Genomic DNA, 21,193 nt, shown 5'->3' with positions numbered 1-21,193 from the left:
GTCCAGCACTTTCCGAACCATCCTGCAGTTGAACGGTGAAGGCATAGCCTAATTTCCTCCAGTTGGGCCACTGTATATGTAGGAAGCTTTTAAAACACCAGTAACAACAACAACTGAAGATGAATTCTACCTACTTAATGCTTTCAGTATGGAGATCATCGCTTCAGATGCTTTGTGGAGCAGTGCTGGGCTGCGTGAACAGAGAGAGAAATCTCACGCCTTCCCTTGCGGGTTTTGCAGGGCAGTACGGCTTGTTTTATTTTGTAAGTTTTGAGCATTTTAGATGACCTTGCATTGGTTTTCATAGTAAAAAAGTTAGCAAAATCTAACAGCTACCATATTTAAACAAACTGATTATTTGAAATTGTTAACTGCCACATGATGAGGATTTTACCCAGGGCACCATGTGAAATAGTAACTCTTCATTGATTTCGCACCTACCCTTTTATCATACCCAAATTCGTTTAAACATTTGAATCAATGTATTTAAAAATTGGGCATATCCCCTCCTCATTACAGCTGTTATGTAAGTCATTAAGGCTGAAGGTTGCTCCCAATGAAAGCAAGCAAGCTCAAGTGAGTTGTGGCTCACTGAACTTCCATTGATTTCAGCACATTTATTTAAGTGCAAGCATTATCCCCAAAGTCCACTTTTAGCACACAAGCTCTATAAGCATGTGGGACCTGTAAAGAACACACTGAATTAACAAGCCATTTTGGAAATCTTCTCTAAAGATTGTTACTCTTGAATGAATCACTTGTATCAATATAAGGCTAGCATAATATAAGGCCATTCCTCCCTTTATTTTTTCTGAGCCCAGAAGATAAAAAGGGTCAGGCCCAGTCCAAGCCTGGATGGGGGACGGTCTCAGAATCCCAGTGCTATCTGCTAGGATGAGAAGTCAAAAATCCTAGAAGAAACCAACGGCACCACTTCCATGACATTGGCAAGAAAATGGCATGGAAACAGTTTCCAATATTAAGCTCATCTCAAAGGCATTGCCCAGATAAGTGATAGCACCCAGTTGTTCTTGGCTGATATTAAGAAGCTAAGCAGGAATGGGGGATTATGGGGAAATTGCAGGGCTGTAGGGCAGACTGGGTATCTGAAAGACATCTTTGGTTGTCATAATATCTCACCTATGAAGGCAAGTGTCACAATACCTGGCAAAGGGGGGTTTAAAAGTGAGAACTTTATTCTATATTTCATAAAGGTAAAAATACATAAAGTTATTAATGTCCCTAAATAAAATTGGATTCATGGTAACTCTTGTACCATTTTATTGTTTTGAATATTTCAATCAGTCCTTTAATTCAAGAATCCATAGATTATACCATTTGTAACAATGACACAGAGTTCAACACTGTCCTGCGTGGACACCACCTCCTCGTGTGTCTCCACCAGGAAAGTCTTCCTGCTGGATTAGCACGAACTTGTGCAGAGACCTGTCCTGAATGTCTTGCCACCAACTTCCCCATGGCAGCTGTCATCTCCTTATTCTTCAGAGCATAGATTGCAGGATTGAGAAAAGGGGTAACTGTTGTATAGAAGACAGAAATCACTTTGTCAAACATGAAACGGGTATGTGGACGCACGTAAATGAATATGCAAGGCCCAAAGTACATGATGAGCACCATGAGATGTGAGGTACATGTGGAGAAAGCCTTAGAGGACCCCTCAGAGTGGTGTCTGGAATGAACTGTGGAGAGTATGAGTCCATAGGAGACAAGCAATGCCACAAAGCACACCAATGATAAGATGCCACTGTTGGTCACCATCATGACCTCTAAGGGGTAGGGGTCCACACAGGCTAACTTGATGATCAAGGGGATATCGCAGAAGAAGTTGTCTACCTGATTGGGTCCACAGAATGGCGCACTTATGGTGAAGCCCAACTGCACACTGGTGTGGAGAAGTCCACCAGCCCAAGAGGCTAGCACAAATCCCATGCAGTGGTGCCGGCTCATGACTGAGGCATAGTGGAGAGGGTGACAGATGGCCATGTATCGATCATAGGCCATAACTATTAGCAAAAACATCTCGGTGCCTCCAAAGAAGTGAAGGAAGAAGATTTGTGTCATGCAGCTCTGGAAGGAGATAGTTTGACACTGGGTAAGGAAACCAAGGAGAGCCCTGGGGGTTGCAAAGGAGGCCAAGCAGATATCTAGGAAAGCCAGATGACTCAACAGAAAGAACATGGGCGAGTTAAAAAGGTGGTGGTTCTTTGAAATCACCAAGACGATGAAGATGTTGCTGAAGAGCGTTACTGCATAAAGGAGGAGGAAGAAGGTAAACAAGAACAGCTGCATTTCCCAAGATGGAGAGAGGCCCAGCAAAACAAATTCGGTCACTGTAGTCTTGTTTCTCCATGCCATCCACTTCTTACCTATCAGTGAGAAAATTGGGAGGGGAAAACAGACCATGAATGAGCTACTTCCAACACAGATGAAGTCAAGTCAAAGTTGATTTGTGGATCAGCTGCCTTCTTATCTGTCCTAGTGATCCAGACATTACACATCCTCTCAGTTCCATTCAACACAAGGTGGATTGTGCACTTCTGCTCATAGGTTTGTGTACATGGGGAAACAGGCCATTCTCCAAAACCTGTATTATTTAGTCTTTGTCTATTCAGAAAAAACTTTCTAACCCTTTCTGTACAGGAACTGAAGAGAGTAAGCAGAAATTATACAACTCATAGTTATACTATGTTCCATCATACTGTGGTATATACTGAAGCTAACTCATGACTTGTTCACAGGGTATTTATATATAATTATCTCTTTAATATATAAACTCATTTCCGAAGGGGTTGTCATTGCCTTCTTCTTCCTAGGACTGAGAGAGGGTGACTAGCCCAAGATCACCCAGCTGGCTTTGTGCCTGAGGCAGGACTGGAGCTCAGGGTCTCCCTGGTTCTAGCCTGATGCTTTTACCACTGGGTCTCTATTTATCCACAGAACTCAGATCTTTGTATTCACACATGCTACTGCTCCTCAGAATATGTTCCCTTATCTTGTCCCTGCTCATTTTAAGTAGAGATGCTTTAATTGGGGCACATGACATGCAAAGCCAGTGGTTTACAACTGGGCTACACTTCCTCCAGATGGAAATTTACATGTGAACAGCATAACTGAGTCCTGACTACTCTTGAAAAAGCTACTAAAAAAATGATAACTAAGGCTTGAGACTTCAGCAAAGGATCGTTACCTTGTCGTGGTGCTGGAGCTTGAGCACCTCAATGATGCCACGAGCTAAACCGTGAAGGGCCACCCAAGACGGGAAGGTCATGACAGAGAGGTCAGACTAAATGCGATCCCTGGGGAAGGTAATGGCAACCCACCCCAGTATTCTTGCCGTGAAAACTAAATGGATCAGTACAACCAGAGATATGTCGGTATACCATCGGAAGATGAGACCCCCAGGTCGGAAGATGGTCAAAATGCTACTGGGGAGGAACAGAGGATGAGTTCAACTAGCCCCAGACGTGATGACGCAGCTAGCTCAAAGCCGAAAGGACAGCTAGCGGCCGACAGTGCTGGTGGTGAACGGCGAATCCGATGTTCTAAGGATCAACACACCATTGGAACCTGGAATGTAAGATCTATGAGCCAGGGCAAATTGGATGTGGTTATTGGTGAGATGTCAAGATTAAAAATAGACCTTTTGGGCATCAGTGAACTGAAATGGACTGGAATGGGCCACTTCACATCAAACGACCACCAGATCTACTACTGTGGACAAGAGGACCACAGAAGAAATGGAGTAGCCTTCATAATTAATAGTAAAGTGGCTAAACCAGTGCTTACAATCCAAAAAACGATAGAATGATCTCAATTTGAATTCAGGGCAAGCCAGCTAACATCACAGTGATCCAAATATATGCCCCAACCACAGATGCTGAAGAAGCTGAAGTAGAGCAGTTCTATGAGGATCTGCAGCACCTACTGGACAACACACCTAAAAGAGACGTTCTTTTCATCACAGGAGACTGGAATGCTAAGGTGGGCAGTCAAATGACACCTGGAATTACAGGTAAGCATGGCCTGGGAGAACAAAACGAAGCAGGACATAGGCTGATAGAATTTTGCCAAGACAATTCACTCTGCATAACAAACACTCTCTTCCAGCAACCTAAGAGATGGCTTTATACATGGACTTCACCAGATGGACAACACTGAAATCAGATTGACTACATCCTTTGCAGCTAAAGGTAGTGGACATCTGTACAGTCGGTAAAAACAAGACCTGGAGCTGACTGTAGTTCAGATCACAAACTTCTTCTTGCACAATTTAGGATCAGACTAAAGAGATTAGGGAAGACCCACAGATCAGCTAGATATGAGCTCACTAATATTCCTAAGGAATATGCAGTGGAGGTGAAGAATCGATTTAAGGGACTGGACTTAGTAGAGAGGGTCCCAGAAGAACTCTGGACAGAAGTTGGCAGCATTGTTCAGGAGGCGGCAACAAAATACATCCCAAAGAAAGAGAAAACCAAGAAGGCAAAATGGCTGTCTGCTGAGACACTAGAAGTAGCCCAAGAAAGAAGGAAAGCAAAAGGCAACAGTGATAGGGGGAGATATGCCCAATCAAATGCAAAATTCCAGAGGTTAGCCAGAAGAGATAAGGAATTATTTTTAAACAAGCAATGCGCGGAAGTGGAAGAAGACAATAGAAGAGGAAGGACAAGAGACCTCTTCCAGAAAATTAGAAACATCGGAGGTAAATTCCAGGCAAAAATGGGCATGATTGAAAACAAAGATGGCAAGGACCTAACAGAAGAAGAAGAGATCAAGAAAAGGTGGCAAGAATATACAGAAGACCTGTATAGGAAGGATAACAATATCGGGGATAGCTTTGACAGTGTGGTCAGTGAGCTAGAGCCAGACATCCTGAAGAGTGAGGTTGAATGGGCCTTAAGAAGCATTGCTAATAACAAGGCAGCAGGAGACGACGGCATCCCAGCTGAACTGTTCAAAATCTTGCAAGATGATGCTGTCAAGGTAATGCATGCTATATGCCAGCAAATTTGGAAAACACAAGAATGGCCATCAGATTGGAAAAAATCAACTTATATCCCCATACCAAAAAAGGGAAACAAAAAAGAATGTTCAAACTATCAAACAGTGGCACTCATTTCGCATGCCAGTACGGTAATGCTCAAGATCCTGCAAGGCAGACTTCAGCAATTCATGGAGCGAGAATTGCCAGATGTACAAGCTGAGTTTAGAAAAGGCAGGGGAACTAGGGACCAAATTGCCAATATTCACTGGATAATGGAAAAAGCCAGGGAGTTTCAGAAAAACATCTATTTCTGTTTTATTGACTATTCTAAAGCCTTTGACTGTGTGGACCATAACAAATTGTGGCAAGTTCTTAGCGGTATGGAGATACCAAGTCATCTTGTCTGCCTCCTGAGGAATCTGTATAACGACCAAGTAGCAACAGTAAGAACAGACCACGGAACAATGGACTGGTTTAAGATTGGGAAAGGAGTACAGCAGGGCTGTATACTCTCACCCTACCTATTCAACTTGTACGCAGAACACATCATGCGACATGCTGGGCTTGAGGAATCCAAGGCTGGAGTTAAAAGCGCTGGAGGAAACATTAACAATCTCAGATATGCAGATGATACCACTTTGATGGCTGAAAGCAAAGAGGAACTGAGGAGCCTTATGATGAAGGTGAAAGAAGAAAGTGCAAAAGCTGGCTTGCAGCTAAACCTCAAAAAAACCAAGATTATGGCAACCAGCTTGATTGATAACTGGCAAATAGAGGGAGAAAATGTAGAAGCAGTGAAAGACTTTGTATTTCTAGGTGCGAAGATTACTGCAGATGCTGACTGCAGTCAGGAAATCAGAAGACGCTTAATCCTTGGGAGAAGAGCAATGACAAATCTCGATAAAATAGCCAAGAGCAGAGACATCATACTGACAACAAAGGTCCACATAGTTAAAGCAATGGTGTTCCCCGTAGTAACATATGACTGTGAGAGCTGGACCATAAGGAAGGCTGAGCGAAGGAAGATTGATGCTTTTGAACTGTGGTACTGGAGGAAAATCCTGAGAGTGCCTTGGACTGCAAGAAGATCAAACCAGTCCATCCTCCAGGAAATAAAGGCAGGCTGCTCATTTGAGGGAATGATATTAAAGGCAAAACTGAAGTACTTTGGCCACATAATGAGAAGACAGGACACCCTGGAGAAGATGCTGATGCTAGGGAGAGTGGAAGGCAAAAGGAAGAGGGGCCGACCAAGGGCAAGATGGATGGATGATATTCTAGAGGTGACGGACTTGTCCCTGGGGGAGCTGGGGGTGTTGACGACCGACAGGAAGCTCTGGCGTGGGCTGGTCCATGAAGTCACGAAGAGTCGGAAGCGACTAAACGAATAAACAACAACGAGGCTTGAGAGCCGTTCTTCCTTTCCTCCTTGCAACCCATTCCTCACCTAGCTAGTTAGGGGCACCTAGTCAGTCTTGGCCGATCTAAAACAGCAAGCAGGGTTGAACTCAGGTAGTCCTTGGAGAAGACACCAGCAGGACCCCAGGATTGTATGTAGACTGGACCAGAAAGTTGGAAAAACATTCTGGAAAAAGGCATTTGCAAACCACTTCTTCACTGTTACCAAGCAAACTAAAGATATATCCATAAAGTCATGAGTATATATCCAAAGCTCAGCTCCACTCAAAGGAGATTTTTCCTTTAGCTAACCGTTTCCTTACTTCCTCCACTTTCTTGAAATAAGATTCAAGAAGCAGCTGGCAAGATGAGGATCAAACCGATGAATACCAAGCAGGGAAGGCTTTTTCTGGCTACTTGTTCCCACACATTACATCAGCCCTCACCCTATTATTTTCCATTAGTTGAAGGGAGACCTGAACTTCATTCATGCCACTGCTGATTCTTGTCCCTCTTGCTGTTGTTGGATTGGGACAGTCCTGGGAAGACATTTGAAGGGCTCCCTGATTGACTACCCTTCTGGGATGTCATAGGCTGGAAGTCCTTGAAAGGGTAGTTTCACAGAGGGAGAAAGTAGCCTTCTGTCTATCAGAGCGGAAGTCTACTTCAAATCCTTGCTCAGCCGTGATGCTGATTGGAGAGGGTAGCGTGAATCTATCCCTTTCTCAATCTCACTTGCACGCTAGTTGCCAAGAGGAATAATATGGGATGTCCCCATCACAAAAATCCCCCAATCATTTTAAAATTCTTTGACCTTGGACAGAATACTGATATAATTGAATTAACACAGGAGCTCGAAAAAACCTGGAGATAAGGTTGTCTACACATCTTTTCCCTGAAGGGTTACATATTCTTCCTAGCTCCTATTGTGGCTTTAGCCAGGTTTTCTCAACTATTCCTCTTCTCCTGCTCCTCTATATGAAACAGAGTTACATATTTGGTTTTCTAGGCTCAGGGTTAAAAGAATTCCTGATGATGATGATGATGATGACAAGAACCATCTGGCCCTTTAAAGCACACTTTGAATCAACCAACCACAAGTATTCATGTTTTCTTAGAAGGGTTTCCCGCCTTCTCACTCCTGCAACAATAGGGGCTAAACTGGGTATATATTCCAGAGTAGCTTTCACCTTGGGGCTGTGGGCCATCTCTTCTTCATTGTCCCCATTACCAAGGATTTTAAGTTAAATTTTTGTTTACAGGTTTCCCCTTTCAGGACTCTTAGAGATTGATGGGAGCAGAACCCATAACCTCTGGAGGGCATGATTGTCTTCCAAGGGCAGAGAAATAACTCTACACTATCAAAGAGCAATGATTACCCTGTGCCAGAAACTCCATGGATAAGTCAGTTGCCTGCAATGCAACAGGTTGGAAATGGATGTCATAGGCTACAAATCTTTTCCCTGTAGGGTTACATATTCTTCTCAGCTCAGTTCCCACATAGTACATCACCCCTCACCCTATTATTTCCCATCACTTGAAGGGAGACACATGTTCCCACACAGACATGCAGAGCCAGCAGTTTACAATTGTGCTAGACTTCTTCCAGATAGAAATTACATGTGAACAGCTTAACTGAGTCCTGGCTACTCTTGAAAAAGCTGCTACAAAAAGGTAGATAACTGAGGCTTGAGGGTAATATTGGGTCGATTGCAATACTTCACACAAGCCCAGAGGTTGTATATTATGTTCATATCAGTGCTATTGTAAAAGTAGAAGGCAAATTAATGATTATCGATTAATTTTTCTGGAATCCAGAAACTACTTAATTTTTTTTCTTTGTCCATCTGTTTTTGTATCTCTTTCTTCATCTCCACTTCTTTCTATCTCTAGAGAGTTTAGATATATTCATTATGTTAGGTTATTTCAAGCATTTATAGTACCTTGCACTCCACCCAGAAGGACATCCAGAATAGCTTACAGATCAATAAAAAATGATTGTCCTTCTTCTTAGGTTATATCAGAAAAGGCCTGACCCAAAAAATAAAGGAGAATGAAGGAAGAACAGGAAAACCAAAATCCTCAGTGAGCGAGTCTAAATATTACATGAATCTCACAGGTTCAAGGAAGATGTTGTGGGCACACAAGATAGTCTCATGCTTGTCTTTTGCTGGAAGTGGAACGGTCCCTTCAGCTCATTCCAAATTTTTACCCACCTGCAAACACCAACAGAAGTTCTTTGAGAATTGCTGTAGCAACTTCACCTAAAGCTCTGCTTAGCCCAGATGGAACTGCTCAAAACCCTTCTCTTTAAGTGTGAGAATAAATGAGATACCTGCACAGCAGCAGAATGAATTGAGGAATAGCAAATCAGGAGGGAACAGAATCAAAAAAGAACTGCTAATAATTCTGGAAGCAGAAGCAGACAGCCATTCCTTGGTGTTTTATCTCCTCCAAGGGAGTTAGTTAAAAAAATATCTTGGCCACCAAGGAAAGTATGGTGTAACTGTTCTCAAAAGTACTCAAGGTATTCTCAAGGTTGGGTTTCTCTTTTGATTGTGTGTGTATGTTTGTGTGTTTGTAGGGGGATGATGATGGTGGAAAATGGCAGGAGAGTAAAACAGATGGGAAAAGCAGATGTGCAAGTCCTCCCTGGACATGTAAGAGTCAGGAAATGAGTCAGTGTGGTGTAATAGTTAAAGGTGTTGGACTAGGAGTGGGGAGACCTTTAAGTATGGAAGTGAGCTAAGTGACTTTGGGCCAGTTATCCTCTTTCAGCCCAACCTACCATACAGGACTCTTGTGGGGGAAAAGAGGAGGGAACACTTTTGAGCTCCTCAATGAAATGTGGGATAGAAACCAAACAGGAAGGAAGGAAGGAAGGAAGGAAGGAAGGAAGGAAGGAAGGAAGGAAGGAAGGAAGGAAGGAAGGAAGGAAGGAAGGAAGGAAGGAAGGAAGGACATCTAATCACATCTCATTTTCCTTTTTCAGGGGAAGAGGACCAGAGAAAAGAGCTGAATGAATACTTTGTTTTCTCTCTTGCAACTCCAGAGAACAAGTCTTTGGTAGCAGCTCCAGAGACCAAGATGGAAGCACCAGACTTCTCAAGGGACCTTATTAAAACATTAGCACTGAATGTCAGAGATGGTTCAGACAACCTCTGGGGTCAGATGAGGAAAAAGAGAAACAGCAAACTTTGATCTAGCTCACAGACTGGTAACAATTTATGCACATGGAGAATCAGAAATATGATGTTTGTACATTTTTTATTCGTAGCTAGACACTGATCATCAACTGCAGTCACTGTGTGCTGTAGATAAACTGAACTTGGCCACTGGGTCCAAATCAGAGTTGGGAACTGGGGCATGGAATAATGCTTTACAGTATTTCATCCTCAGAGAAGACCTGTTTTTTGGGGGGATGGCAAGGGTAGACATTGTGATGGTGATGGACATGGGGAGGTATGGTGGGAGAAGGGGCTGGCCACTCTCAGGGAAGACAGCCTTGCTGTTTAAGACTGATACCTTATTCTGGCCCCTTGTACTCAGTCCCAGGACCTGGTCTCTGGACCCTGCTGCTAGTTAATGCCAGATCAGCCTTCAGTAAAGTCTCTCCCATCCACAACTTGATTGTGGATGAGAGAGCCACCCTGACTTGCATCACTGAAACCTGTTTGGGTACAGAGGGAGGGCTTCTCCTTTCTGAAATATGCCCTCCTGTTTTTCGAGTGTGGCCCTAGCCACAACTCTGGGCCAGAGGTGGGGACATGGCCATTGTTATCTGGGAGCTACTGATAGCCTTCAGGGGCCCTGCCCCAGACATGGCCAGATGTGAGACACTCTTTGTGAAGTTGAACAACAGAGATCAGTTGGGACTTTGCTCACTTACCTCCCTCCCTGCAGTGTAGCAGCATCGCTGCCCAAGCTCCTTGACTCCGTTGCCAAGTGTCAGCCTTCCCAGGCAGACCAGACAGGAAACAAAACCAGATGAGCTAATACTACTTTATTGTAAGGCTACATTAACAGAAACTTGCACATCTGAAAGTACAAATCTCCTGCCATCTCTTTTACAGTCTGAGAAGTTAGGGAGGGTCCTTTCTGAGTCTCTTTCTCTTCCCATTATGCAGCTGTGGGCTACGCCTTCTCTTATCTGATTGTTCCCTAGCCAGCATCTCTTCCCTCCATCTCCCAAGGTCTTTCCCACATACTGTTACACCAAGTTGGCAGTGGAGTTGCACGGGCTTATGATCCTGGGGGAATTCAACCTGCATTCTTTGGGCCAGGGGTCAAAGATGGCTCAGGAGTTCATGGCTACCATGGCAAACATGGAACTGAACCAACTTATTGAGGGCCAACCCACAATGGAGGTCATATGCTAGATCTGGTGTTTGTCTCAAGACAGTGGCATAGTGATCAGGGATTGGGGGATGTTAACATCAGCCCCTTGCCATAGTCAGGTCATGCTCCCTTGGCTCTGGAGTTCTCCAAGCAACCCCCACTGCAGGGAGTTGGGGCCTTTTTGATTAGCCTGCCTCAGGCAACTGATGGACCCAATTGAGTTTCAGAAGAAGCTTGGGTTTTTCCAGAGGCTCTGGAGCATGGTTTGGCCGAGAACTTGGGTACAGCTTGGAATGACTATGCAACTAGGGCCTTAGATCAGATTGCACCAGTGATATATCATCTTTGTTCCCTGGATAGAGCTGGTGTGCAATTTGGAGGTCCTTCTGGACTTGTGGCTCCTGCTCAAGAAGCAGGTGGAAGCTGTGGCTAGGAGGCCTTTGTACAGATCCATCTCATGTTCCATTTGTGGCTATTCCTGGATCGAGAGGCCTTGCCCACTTCCTGACTACTGCAATACAGTACATGGGGCTGTCCTGCCCGTGCCCTGTGGAAAACCTTTCCCTCCTGAGATCTGGCAGCCCCACACACTCCTTGCCTTCTGAAAGTCCTTGAAGAGCTAGCTCTTCCCAGCACTGTTGGGGTAGGATGAAGCTGGAGCTTGCCTTGCTACATGTTTGGGGGTGCACGAAAGAGGTACCCAGAGCATGTGTGTTCCCGTATGTTCCCAGAAAAAGAAAATCAAAATATAGGGTGATCTGTATTGTCACTATATGGAAGAAAGTATTGACTAGGTGGATCCAGTGGAAAGTGAATGCATCTTTGCCCAAGGGAGTGCTTGGGCACCTTTCAAGAAGGCAGTGGTCCACCCATTCTTGAAAAACCTTCCCTGACTCCAGAGGATTTTGCTCTTTTGCTATTTCTCAGCCACACAGGTCCACTAGAAACCCAAGTTATGTCCTTTGCTAGAAGTGCTTATTTGTCTGTCTGTCTGTCTGTTTATCTATTACATTTATATCCTGCTGCAATCAGAACAGACTCTCAGCTACTCATAATAACAAGCAAAACATAATGATATAAAAAGGTTATTAATATATAAATAAAAAACCAAAAAAATCCTGGCATCAGACATTCAGAAAAGCTCTGATTTCAAAACCTTTTTTTGGTTTTGAACGTGATAAAACTGAATTTGAAATCAAGTTGTACACTAATGATGAACGTCTTATTGCTAAAAAGTATAAGTTTTTGTTGAGATTTGAAACTGAGGATGAACAAGTTAAAGATTGTATGACAAAGTGGGCTAAAAGTGTTGGGTATAATATATAAATGGAACAATGGGAAAACGTGGATGAGAGGGCTGAAATTTACATTATTATATACCTTAATTATTACCATTATTATATACCTTAAAGATAATGTTTATAAAATGATGTGTTGGTGGTATTTATCACTGGAAAGATTGTCAAAAATGTATAATGGGACTTCAAATATTTGTTGGAAATGTAAACAACAAGAAGGGACTTTTTATCATCTTTAGTGGACATGTAAAAAACTAAAAAATTTTGGACACAAATACATATATTAATCCAGAAGATTTTAAAGATTAATATACAATCAAAACCAGAGACCTTCTTTTGGGACTGATGGAAAAACAATTGGAAAAAATCATATGGAACTTTGTTTTTATATACTGTATGATAACCGCAGCAAGACTTTTATATGCTCAAAGGTGGAACTCGATATTAGAATACAATGGAAGAATGGATGGTAAAATTGGCAAAACTGACAGCTTTGATTAGAGAAAAGACATTAACTAATTTTTTTGGAAGCCCCTTTTGGACTTTTTTCATGAAACAGAAAAGAATGAAATTATGATATACGGATTTGATGATTAATGATATGAGTTGACAATGGAAAAAACTGATGTTATGTTGTAACCTTAGAGTAAGAGTTTAATGTAAGTTTTACATATCTGTTGTAAAAGGAGTCGGAAGTTATTCCTTTTTCTCTTTCTGTTCTCTTCTTTTTCTTTTTTTCTGCACTGGTTGGGCTGACTCTAGTTGAGTCCACTAGTAGACAGGTGTGGTCCTTCCAGTAACCAGATTTAGCTCTTCCCTTTCCTGAACAGGTTCAGTCTCACTGAAATTGTTGAAAAGTATCCATCCATCCATCCATCCATCCATCTCCATCATGCTATTCCCTTTCAAGACAAGCAACTTCGTGCAAAGTGCCAACCCCCCCCCCCTCTTTGATATATACTGTATAAATCTGTTAATATAGTCAGTCTTTTTCTTCTTCTCCTTTCCACTTGTCTGCATGGTACAAGGTCTGTTCGTTTGTACTGGACTGCCGAGATCTCACAGCAAGGCTAAGAATGCACGATGCATCAAACACTTTGTTATTCAGCCAGTTTGTCACAGAGCTTGATGTTGTTTAGGGCTGAAAGAGAAGGACTGGCCCAAAGTCACTCAGCTGGCTTCCATGCCTAAGGGAAGACTAGAACTTGGGTCTCCCCACTCCTAATCCAGTACCTTAACCACTATGCTAAACCAGCTCTCATCCATGAAATCCCATAAAACATACACAATTACTCTATAAATGACTATGTCGTACTTCATCTTCAATTCCAAAAAAGTACTTTGGAGCTTCTGCAAAAGGTGCCATGAAAAGTAGAGGCCCCTTTAAAGAGTTGCAGGCAGGTACTATGTTAGGGCCTCCACATGCCCCAAGGCACATTTTCAGATCTGAATCCAAAGCACTGCACAGCCTTACTGTGTGGCATCTCTACAGGTAGTTATTGTGTACTAAAATGTCCTGATTTTCTTCCTTTTCCTCAAAAAATGTTGTATCTCGCAAGCAGTCTGTGGATGGCAGCTTTAATCTCTTTGTTCCTCAGTGTATAGATAATGGGATTCATCAAAGGAAAAACCACAGTATGATAAAAGGCCACCATCTTGTCAAAGAGACCATTCTGTAAGGGACGGCAGTAGATGTAAATAGCTGGGCCAAACATGATGAAAATGATGATGATGTGGGTGATGCAGGTAGAGGAAGCTTTGCTCTTTCCTATGCTGGAGCCCATCCTCACCTTGATCAGTAGTACCCAGTAGGAGATGAGGAGGAGGATGAAGCATCCAGTGGTTAAAAGGCCACTGTTGACAAACATGATGAACTCTAAAGTGTCAGTATTGATGCAAGCCAGTTTAATGATATGAGTGATATCACAGAAGAAGTTTTCCAATTCATTGGGACCACAGAAAGGCAATGGATTAATTAGGATGACTTGGATCATAGTGTGTATGAAACCTCCTGCCCATGAACCTAACACAAAGACCCAGCAAAGTTCCCTGGTCATAACAGTGACGTAGTGCAAAGGGTGGCAGATGGCTACATACCTATCAAAGCTCATGGCAATAAGAAGGATCATCTCAGCTGCACCGAGAAGATGAATGAAAAAGATCTGAGCCATGCAACCTTGGAAGGAGATGGTTTTGCTGCTAGAAATGAAATTGACTATGATCTTTGGAGGCGTGATGCAGCTGTAGCAGATGTCCATCAAAGCTAGATTGGCTAAGAAGAAGAACATGGGGGATCCCAGATGAGAGTCACTGCAAATTGTCACAATGATGAGAATGTTCCCAGGTAGGATGATAAGATAGAAGAGCAGGAGAAGGATACAAAGGAACAATTGTAGTTCCCAGATCTCCGATAATCCCTGAAGAAGAAATTCAGTCACTGTAGTATGATTGCTTAGTTCCATCATTACAATTCTTTTCCCTGCAGTGGAATAATTTAAGGAACATTAAACAATGTAGTACCTTTCTCAAAATCACTTTTTATGCAGCTTCTTTTTTCACTGAGTCAGTTGCATGCCTTGTAACAAGAAAGGTGGGTTGAATTTCCCACTACGATGCAGCGTTTAAGGGTATCAGGACTAATTGCTATTTTTTGGAAGTCAGTAACCAAATTTAAACCATATTTGAAAAGAAGTATAACAGGCATATACCTTTGTCAGAATAACAGGACAGATTGCTCTCCCTCATGAATGAAGTTCAGCTGCAAACCTGTGTTTTAAAACTATTTAACCTATGGGAAGACATCCCAGTTCCTCAGAATGATTGACTAATTTAACAAGTTTTATTGATTGTAACACAACTTGTTTCATCTACCAAAATCATTAAGAAATGGGCTTCCAAGCAGTGACATTTTGAAAGCTGTGCACAGGACAGTTTTGAATTTCTGCATATTTACTCAGCCAAAACTTGCTTGTGATTTTTTTAAACGTAGTAAAAAATAATTTTTAAGTAGCATCCTTTAATTTTAAATCTACTGTATTAAATCTTATTTTCCCTTTTCTTCTTATGTCTTTACTTATTTTCTATTCCCATTCTGACCAGTCTACAAAATAAATTATTATTGTTTTCTCAAGTCTACTGTTAAGGAGTCAGTTGACTAATAGCTCAGGATGATTTCTTGCTATTAGTCACAGTAAGAAATCTCTTCATAGCTGCAAAACATTTTCTCATTAGTAATTTGCAATGGGGGTCTCATGAGGTCTGAAAATGCTCATCTGAATGAGTGACCCACCTAGAGCCAGGCCGTACCTGGAATAATGAGGTGACAAATGTCCTCTGATTGTTTGATGTCTGCTATAGAGGTCCTTGCTTGCTTCTATTAACTGTTTTAATTTCCATGGATGCACACAGTGATTGCACAATCAGTTGAATCAAATATTCCAGTATACAAACACAGATGCCCATAAGCATAGGGCAGTGAAACAGAATTAGCAAGCTGCAAAACTAGAGCTTTCCCAGAAAACAAAGGTCAGAATTACATAGAATATATATATATATATATATAGAGAGAGAGAGAGAGACATATAGACATATAGACATATATAGACAATTGGCTTCCGTCATTAAATGCATTCCTTTTTACAGATTTCCTCCATTACAGAAATGCCTACACACATAACCAGATGGTCCTTCTTTTTAGATTAAGCAACATCAGGCAAGGTGCAGAACCCCCCCCCCCCACTGAAACGTATAAAGATGTTAATTTATCTTTCGGTTTGTTAAAAGTAGTGAATGAATGACTAACTTTATTGATTAGTCAAATGGCCATATCAGAAAGTTGGGCATCAGCCACTATAAGATATAAAATATAAAATATGATACCATAAAACAGCTAAAATACAGTAAGATTAGATAAAATATACTATGGTGAGATAAAATACAATAAAATACAGTAGGGTAAAAGTAGTGAATACTCAACCATTCAGATAAAAATGTATATTTTGAGAAGGCAGGCAGGCAGGCAGGCAGTCTTGCCTTGAGACGATTGATTCTTCTATCAAAGTACAAGTTTAGGAATGTGAATCCAACCAGCATTAATTCCATTCCGTCCTTACACCAGTCTTCTTGGGCAACCTTCTTCTTTTGTACAAGGGAGCCAGGAGGAAAGTGATGAGCAAGAGAGAGAGAGAGAGAGAGAGAGAGAGAGAGAGAGAGAGAGAGAAGCTGAAAGTCTGTGATGTAGCTGCTATTTACCCTTCTCCCCTTCAAAGGTTGGGAAGCCCTTGGGGCAGCGGAAGGCTTTTCATCCCTATATTGCTTCGCTCCTAAGAGAATGAGAGGTGAAGAGGTGAGAAAGTACACCTTGCAGTATAACCCTTTCCATTGCTCCTCCTACCCCAGGGCTGAATTAAAAGGTTAGCCCCACATTTTTTTTCAATATAGAGCTCCTTCAAGGGCGTGAATAAAAAATGTATGATAGGTAATCTGCTTTGCATCTGTCATCTCATTTCTTACTTTCAAGTCTGCAGCCCCAAGTATTCTGAACAAAGTACTCATAATAAGTTGCATATTTGGCACTCTCAACATTTTCTTCCTGTCTGATTCCACCTTTTGTAGATAGAAGAAAAACCAGCAATGCATGGTGACTTCTAATATGCCCCCGTTTGGAATTTCCTAGGAGGCATCTGATCATGTTTTTGATAGAGAGAGCAAGATTACCTCTTTATCAGCTTTCTTCAATATGACGTTGTCCAGATGCCTTAAGATGACAGTTCTGAGGCTGCTAGAAAATTATGGGACCTTCTCTCCTTTCCCTTGGTTAGTCTAACTTAGATTTCTCTTTGTCATCTTCATTGTTTTGACTGGCTTTATTAAAATATAATTTTAATTCTGCTTTGATTCTATTTTAATTTCATTGTGATAGTTAATGGGAGCTGCTCTAAGTGGCAACTGGTGGTTATGTGGAGCAAAACATGGCTGGGGTACAAAAACAAATATTCGTTGACATATATGTGGTTATTCGCGCAGTTGGTAAATATCCATCCAGGTCCAAAAGATCATGGATGCTTCCGTAACAGGGATGATCTTTGTTGGGAGCCCTTCCAATTGGTCTCAAAGACAAGGATTGTCCTCAACTGATTGGGTCCTGCAGTCTTTGTGGTTATTCTCTGTATGAAGCCAGGAACCCCCAACCCATGAATTTCAAAGTTGCAGTATATTGGACCAAATTAATATTCTAATTGCTGTTAAGAGCAATCCAGCTCTTCTTTCTTGTTGAATCTCTGGTTCCAGCCAACAAATTAAGAGGACTGACTTTCTCAAGAGAAAAAAATTCAAAACTTTAGAAAATTATCCAGAAGGATCAGTGTCTTTTTAGGGAAGTAGTGGGGACAAATATCCCAAGCCCCACCTATCAGTAGACCACTCAAATCATGGTTCAGTTTTGGAAATGAACAGTTGGATGGATACTTTTCATCCAAGGCTGTAACTCTAATGTATCAAAATAAAATTCCAATGTGATTTCACAATTCTGGGAATTCCTCATTACCACATATTGAGCCTCTGATTTCATCAGATAACAACAAAAAAGGAGTACTAATATTCATTGGCTCTGGCCAATGAGTGAGAAGTATTATGATGATTCAAATGAACATTTGCTAAGGATTGGTGATTTGGAACACATTTCAACAGATCTGTGTTTCAACACATTTGTAAATCTGGGTATATGTTTAATTTGCTGAAAAATAATTCCATATTAAAATTTGCATGGCTCGTTAGCCTCTAGTGTGTAACAGAGTAATATGATACAAAGCCAAATGCCTAAATCAAATCCACTTTTTGCAAACCATGGTATAGTTCACACATATACCTGTAACCCTAGTAGGGATGTTTTGTGTACATTTGTACAGCTCTGTCTTCCATACAAAACCCCAACAAAGTATCCCTTGAATATTGGAAAATTATTCCATTTGTATTGCATCAGAATTTTTTTAAAGAGCTGTTTTTGCAGGTGTTACATTAGGTCAGTAGTTTTTGGCCTGGGCAGCTTCTCAATATGTGAACTTCAGTTTCCATAATTGTCTAGCCAGCATGGTGATTTTTGAGAATGGTGGCAACTAAAGTCCTGGGAGTTGTCCAGGCTGGGAAACTATTGCCTTAGACTTATGGCAATCAATACATGGTCTAATAATCCAAAATTGGGTTTCTCTTTGTTGATGAGGCTGAAAATTATGAGAGTATCTGTTTACATACTGTGTTGGTATTAGGTACATGATCAAATGAGCTGGTATGAGTAACCAGGCATATAAAAAACAGTAAATGAATGTGGGAGTTTGCAATAAATGTTCATACCAGAAAATCACATTATCAAAGAAGGCAGTATTTGACTTTTATTTATTTTAAAAAAATAGAATTACATGTCAGTGTTAGACATTATCTCAGAAGTTGACAGTTACTTTGTAGATACTACTGAATTGCTATGTAGTCCAATACAAGGAGATTAAACAATATACCAGTAAAAATAAATTGCTTTTACTTCTCCCACTAAATGCTATAGTTCTTCAGCAGTCTCCACATGGCAACTTTGACTTCCTTATTCCTCAGTGTGTAAATCATAGGGTTCATCAAAGGGAAAACCACGGTGTGGAGAAAGGCCACCATTTTGTCAAAGGGAAAGTCATGGAAGGGATGACAGTAGATGTAAATGGCTGGAACAAACATGATGAAAATGATGATAATGTGAGTGATGCAAGTAGAAGATGCTTTGCTCTTCCCTTGGCTGGCACTCGTCCTTACTTTGATCAGCAGTACACCATAGGATATGAGAAGAAGGATGAAGCATCCAATGGTTACAAGGCCACTGTTGATAAACATTACAAATTCTAGAGTGTAGGTATTGGTACAAGCTAACCTGATTATTTGGGTGATATCACAGAAGAAGTTATCTAGTTTATTGGGACCACAGAAAGGGAGTGGGAAGATGAGAATGACCTGAATTATGGAATGTATGAATCCTCCAGCCCATGAAACCACCACTAAAACCCAGAAAGCTGGCTTGGTAATTACAGTCACATAATGTAATGGGTGACAGATAGCCACATACCGATCCAGTGCCATGGAAATAAGGAGATTGATTTCAGCTCCACCTAGAAAGTGGATGAAAAAAAGCTGTGTCAGGCAACCTTTGAAAGAGATGGTTTTGTATCCAGAGAAGAGGTTGGCTATCATCTTTGGAGGGGTGACACAGCTGTAGCAAATGTCCATCAAAGCCAGGTTGGCCAAGAAGAAAAACATGGGGGATCCCAATTGGGGGTCTTTCAAAATAGTCACAATGATGAGGATATTCCCAGGAAGAATGATGACATAGAAGATCAAGAGGAGAACACAGAATAAGACTTGCAGTTCCCAGGTCTCTGATAATCCCTGAAGAAAAAACTCTGTATGGTTGCCTGAGTCCATCCTTATAGTGTATCCCTGTAGTGGAATAATGATGGGAATGTTAAATAGGAGGAAATTTGTAACAATGAAGTCTTCCCTATCTTGTATGCAAAAATCTAGACAATCACTAGATGGCAGGAAAAGTTAATATTTCTTTACTGTTCATTTTTTTCTTGCAGTTTGCAGCCCATGTATGATTGTGCTACAAGTCCTTTGTTTTCTATTTCTATATATGGTCATACATGCAGCCTTTAAAATAGCTGGTTGGAAAACAAGTGGCCACTGGTCTACCTAAGACGTTTATTTTTCCTCTGTCTGGGCCAGCTGATGTTTCAGATTTCCTGGAGGTGATGTCAGATTCATTTCAAAACTAGCTTATTGTAACAAGGAGACTTCTGAACAGGACAGGTTGGACCCAATGTTTGTTGTGGTGAAAGACTTTGAATTGGCTCATTGTTTATAGCAAAGCCCCAACTTGGGAAGGTTTTCTTTTTGCCTACAATAAAGAGTCATGGTTCATTTACTCTTCAAAACGAAGAGTTGAAAGTGAGTTTACAAGTTCTGAAAGAGGGAGGCACCTAATATCCAACACATCTTTTGAGGGTCTACACACAGGATTTATCTGGAGGAAGAGATCTTTCAAAGCCATTGTGCCCTATGGACATTCTCAGTTTTATATAAAATATATTCATTCCTTCACTGAATAAATGTGTTGCCTGCTTTTCAGGCCACCCCTATAAATAAAAAGCTACCCTACTCATTAAGTGAATTAGAGCAACCTTTGAAACACAAACTAAACTACCAAACAACAGCAGTGCACATGGAAATAGCAAATAGAATCACATCAGCAGATAAAACCATTGTTAAAAATAGTAGTACATCAAGCCTTACTTTAACTCTTTTCAGATGTTGCTCCTGACCTTCTCTTTTTCACTTTGTTTGTTTCCTACAATGCAACCTCTAGTAGGAATTATATTATGATTATTGGTTCGTCATTTCTCTGTTAAATTTGCTAGCGATCCTGGACCATGTTTCAACAGTCATCAGTAGGACTGAGAACAAAATATATCCTCTTCATAGTTGGGAGTCTCCCTCCCTCCCTCCCTCCCTTCCATCCATCCATCCATCCATCCATCCATCCATCCATCCATCCTTCCGTTAGAATGAGATTTGCAGTGGAACTGAAGTGAAAGGCTGAGATGCAAACATGGAATTTGGAATGGGAGATTTGTGATGTTAGCTGGGAGTGAGTATACATTCTTGGGTGGGGTAGAATTTTAGATATTGTTCTTGACTGCCTGCTTTAGCAGTGCCTGTTTTCTCCCATTAGTTGCATCTATTTCAGCAAAAAAAATTCTGAACTCAAAATCAATTTTCTATTTCAACACTGTAATAGCAGAAGCTCCAGAAACATCTAAGTATCTATCTCTCTATTCATATGGAGACAGACAAAAACTAGTAAACCTATTTTACAAAAACCAAAGCATTGGGTATTCTTTCCTGAATGTGGAGATCAAAAATCGTTAATCCAGTGTTAAACATGCCCAGGTTCTATGAGGTGCTTTCTGTCCATTGCATTTCTGTCTCATGAAAATCTATGTCATCTTAAATCCCCCATCAACAAGGTTGAAAGGAATGAATGTTTCTATGTGAACTTAAATAGGAAATTGGAAGTAGTTTCAATAAAGCAATCCATTCTTCTGTAATGGGAGAAAGAAGA

General features: G+C 41.3%; 3 protein-coding genes across 3 annotated transcripts; all 3 read right to left on the bottom strand.

Annotated features, from left to right (window-relative positions):
- Positions 1-1,329: 1,329 nt before the first annotated feature.
- Positions 1,330-2,376, bottom strand: LOC134496871 (olfactory receptor 4K1-like). The gene has a single exon (XM_063302586.1). The coding sequence runs from the start codon at positions 2,374-2,376 to the stop codon at positions 1,330-1,332; it is 1,047 nt and encodes a 348-aa protein (XP_063158656.1).
- An 11,198-nt stretch (positions 2,377-13,574) lies between these two features.
- Positions 13,575-14,501, bottom strand: LOC134497436 (olfactory receptor 4N5-like). Its single transcript, XM_063303095.1, has one exon. The coding sequence runs from the start codon at positions 14,499-14,501 to the stop codon at positions 13,575-13,577; it is 927 nt and encodes a 308-aa protein (XP_063159165.1).
- A 4,078-nt stretch (positions 14,502-18,579) lies between these two features.
- On the bottom strand, positions 18,580-19,494 carry LOC134497435 (olfactory receptor 4N5-like). Its single transcript, XM_063303094.1, has one exon. It carries the CDS (start codon positions 19,492-19,494, stop codon positions 18,580-18,582), a length of 915 nt encoding a protein of 304 aa, XP_063159164.1.
- Positions 19,495-21,193: the final 1,699 nt, after the last annotated feature.

This window comes from Candoia aspera, chromosome 4, assembly GCF_035149785.1.
Source record: "Candoia aspera isolate rCanAsp1 chromosome 4, rCanAsp1.hap2, whole genome shotgun sequence".
Taxonomy (NCBI): Eukaryota; Metazoa; Chordata; class Lepidosauria; order Squamata; family Boidae; genus Candoia; species Candoia aspera.
Note: the sequence above shows the minus strand (reverse complement) of the source record. Positions and strands in the feature narration are given on the sequence as shown.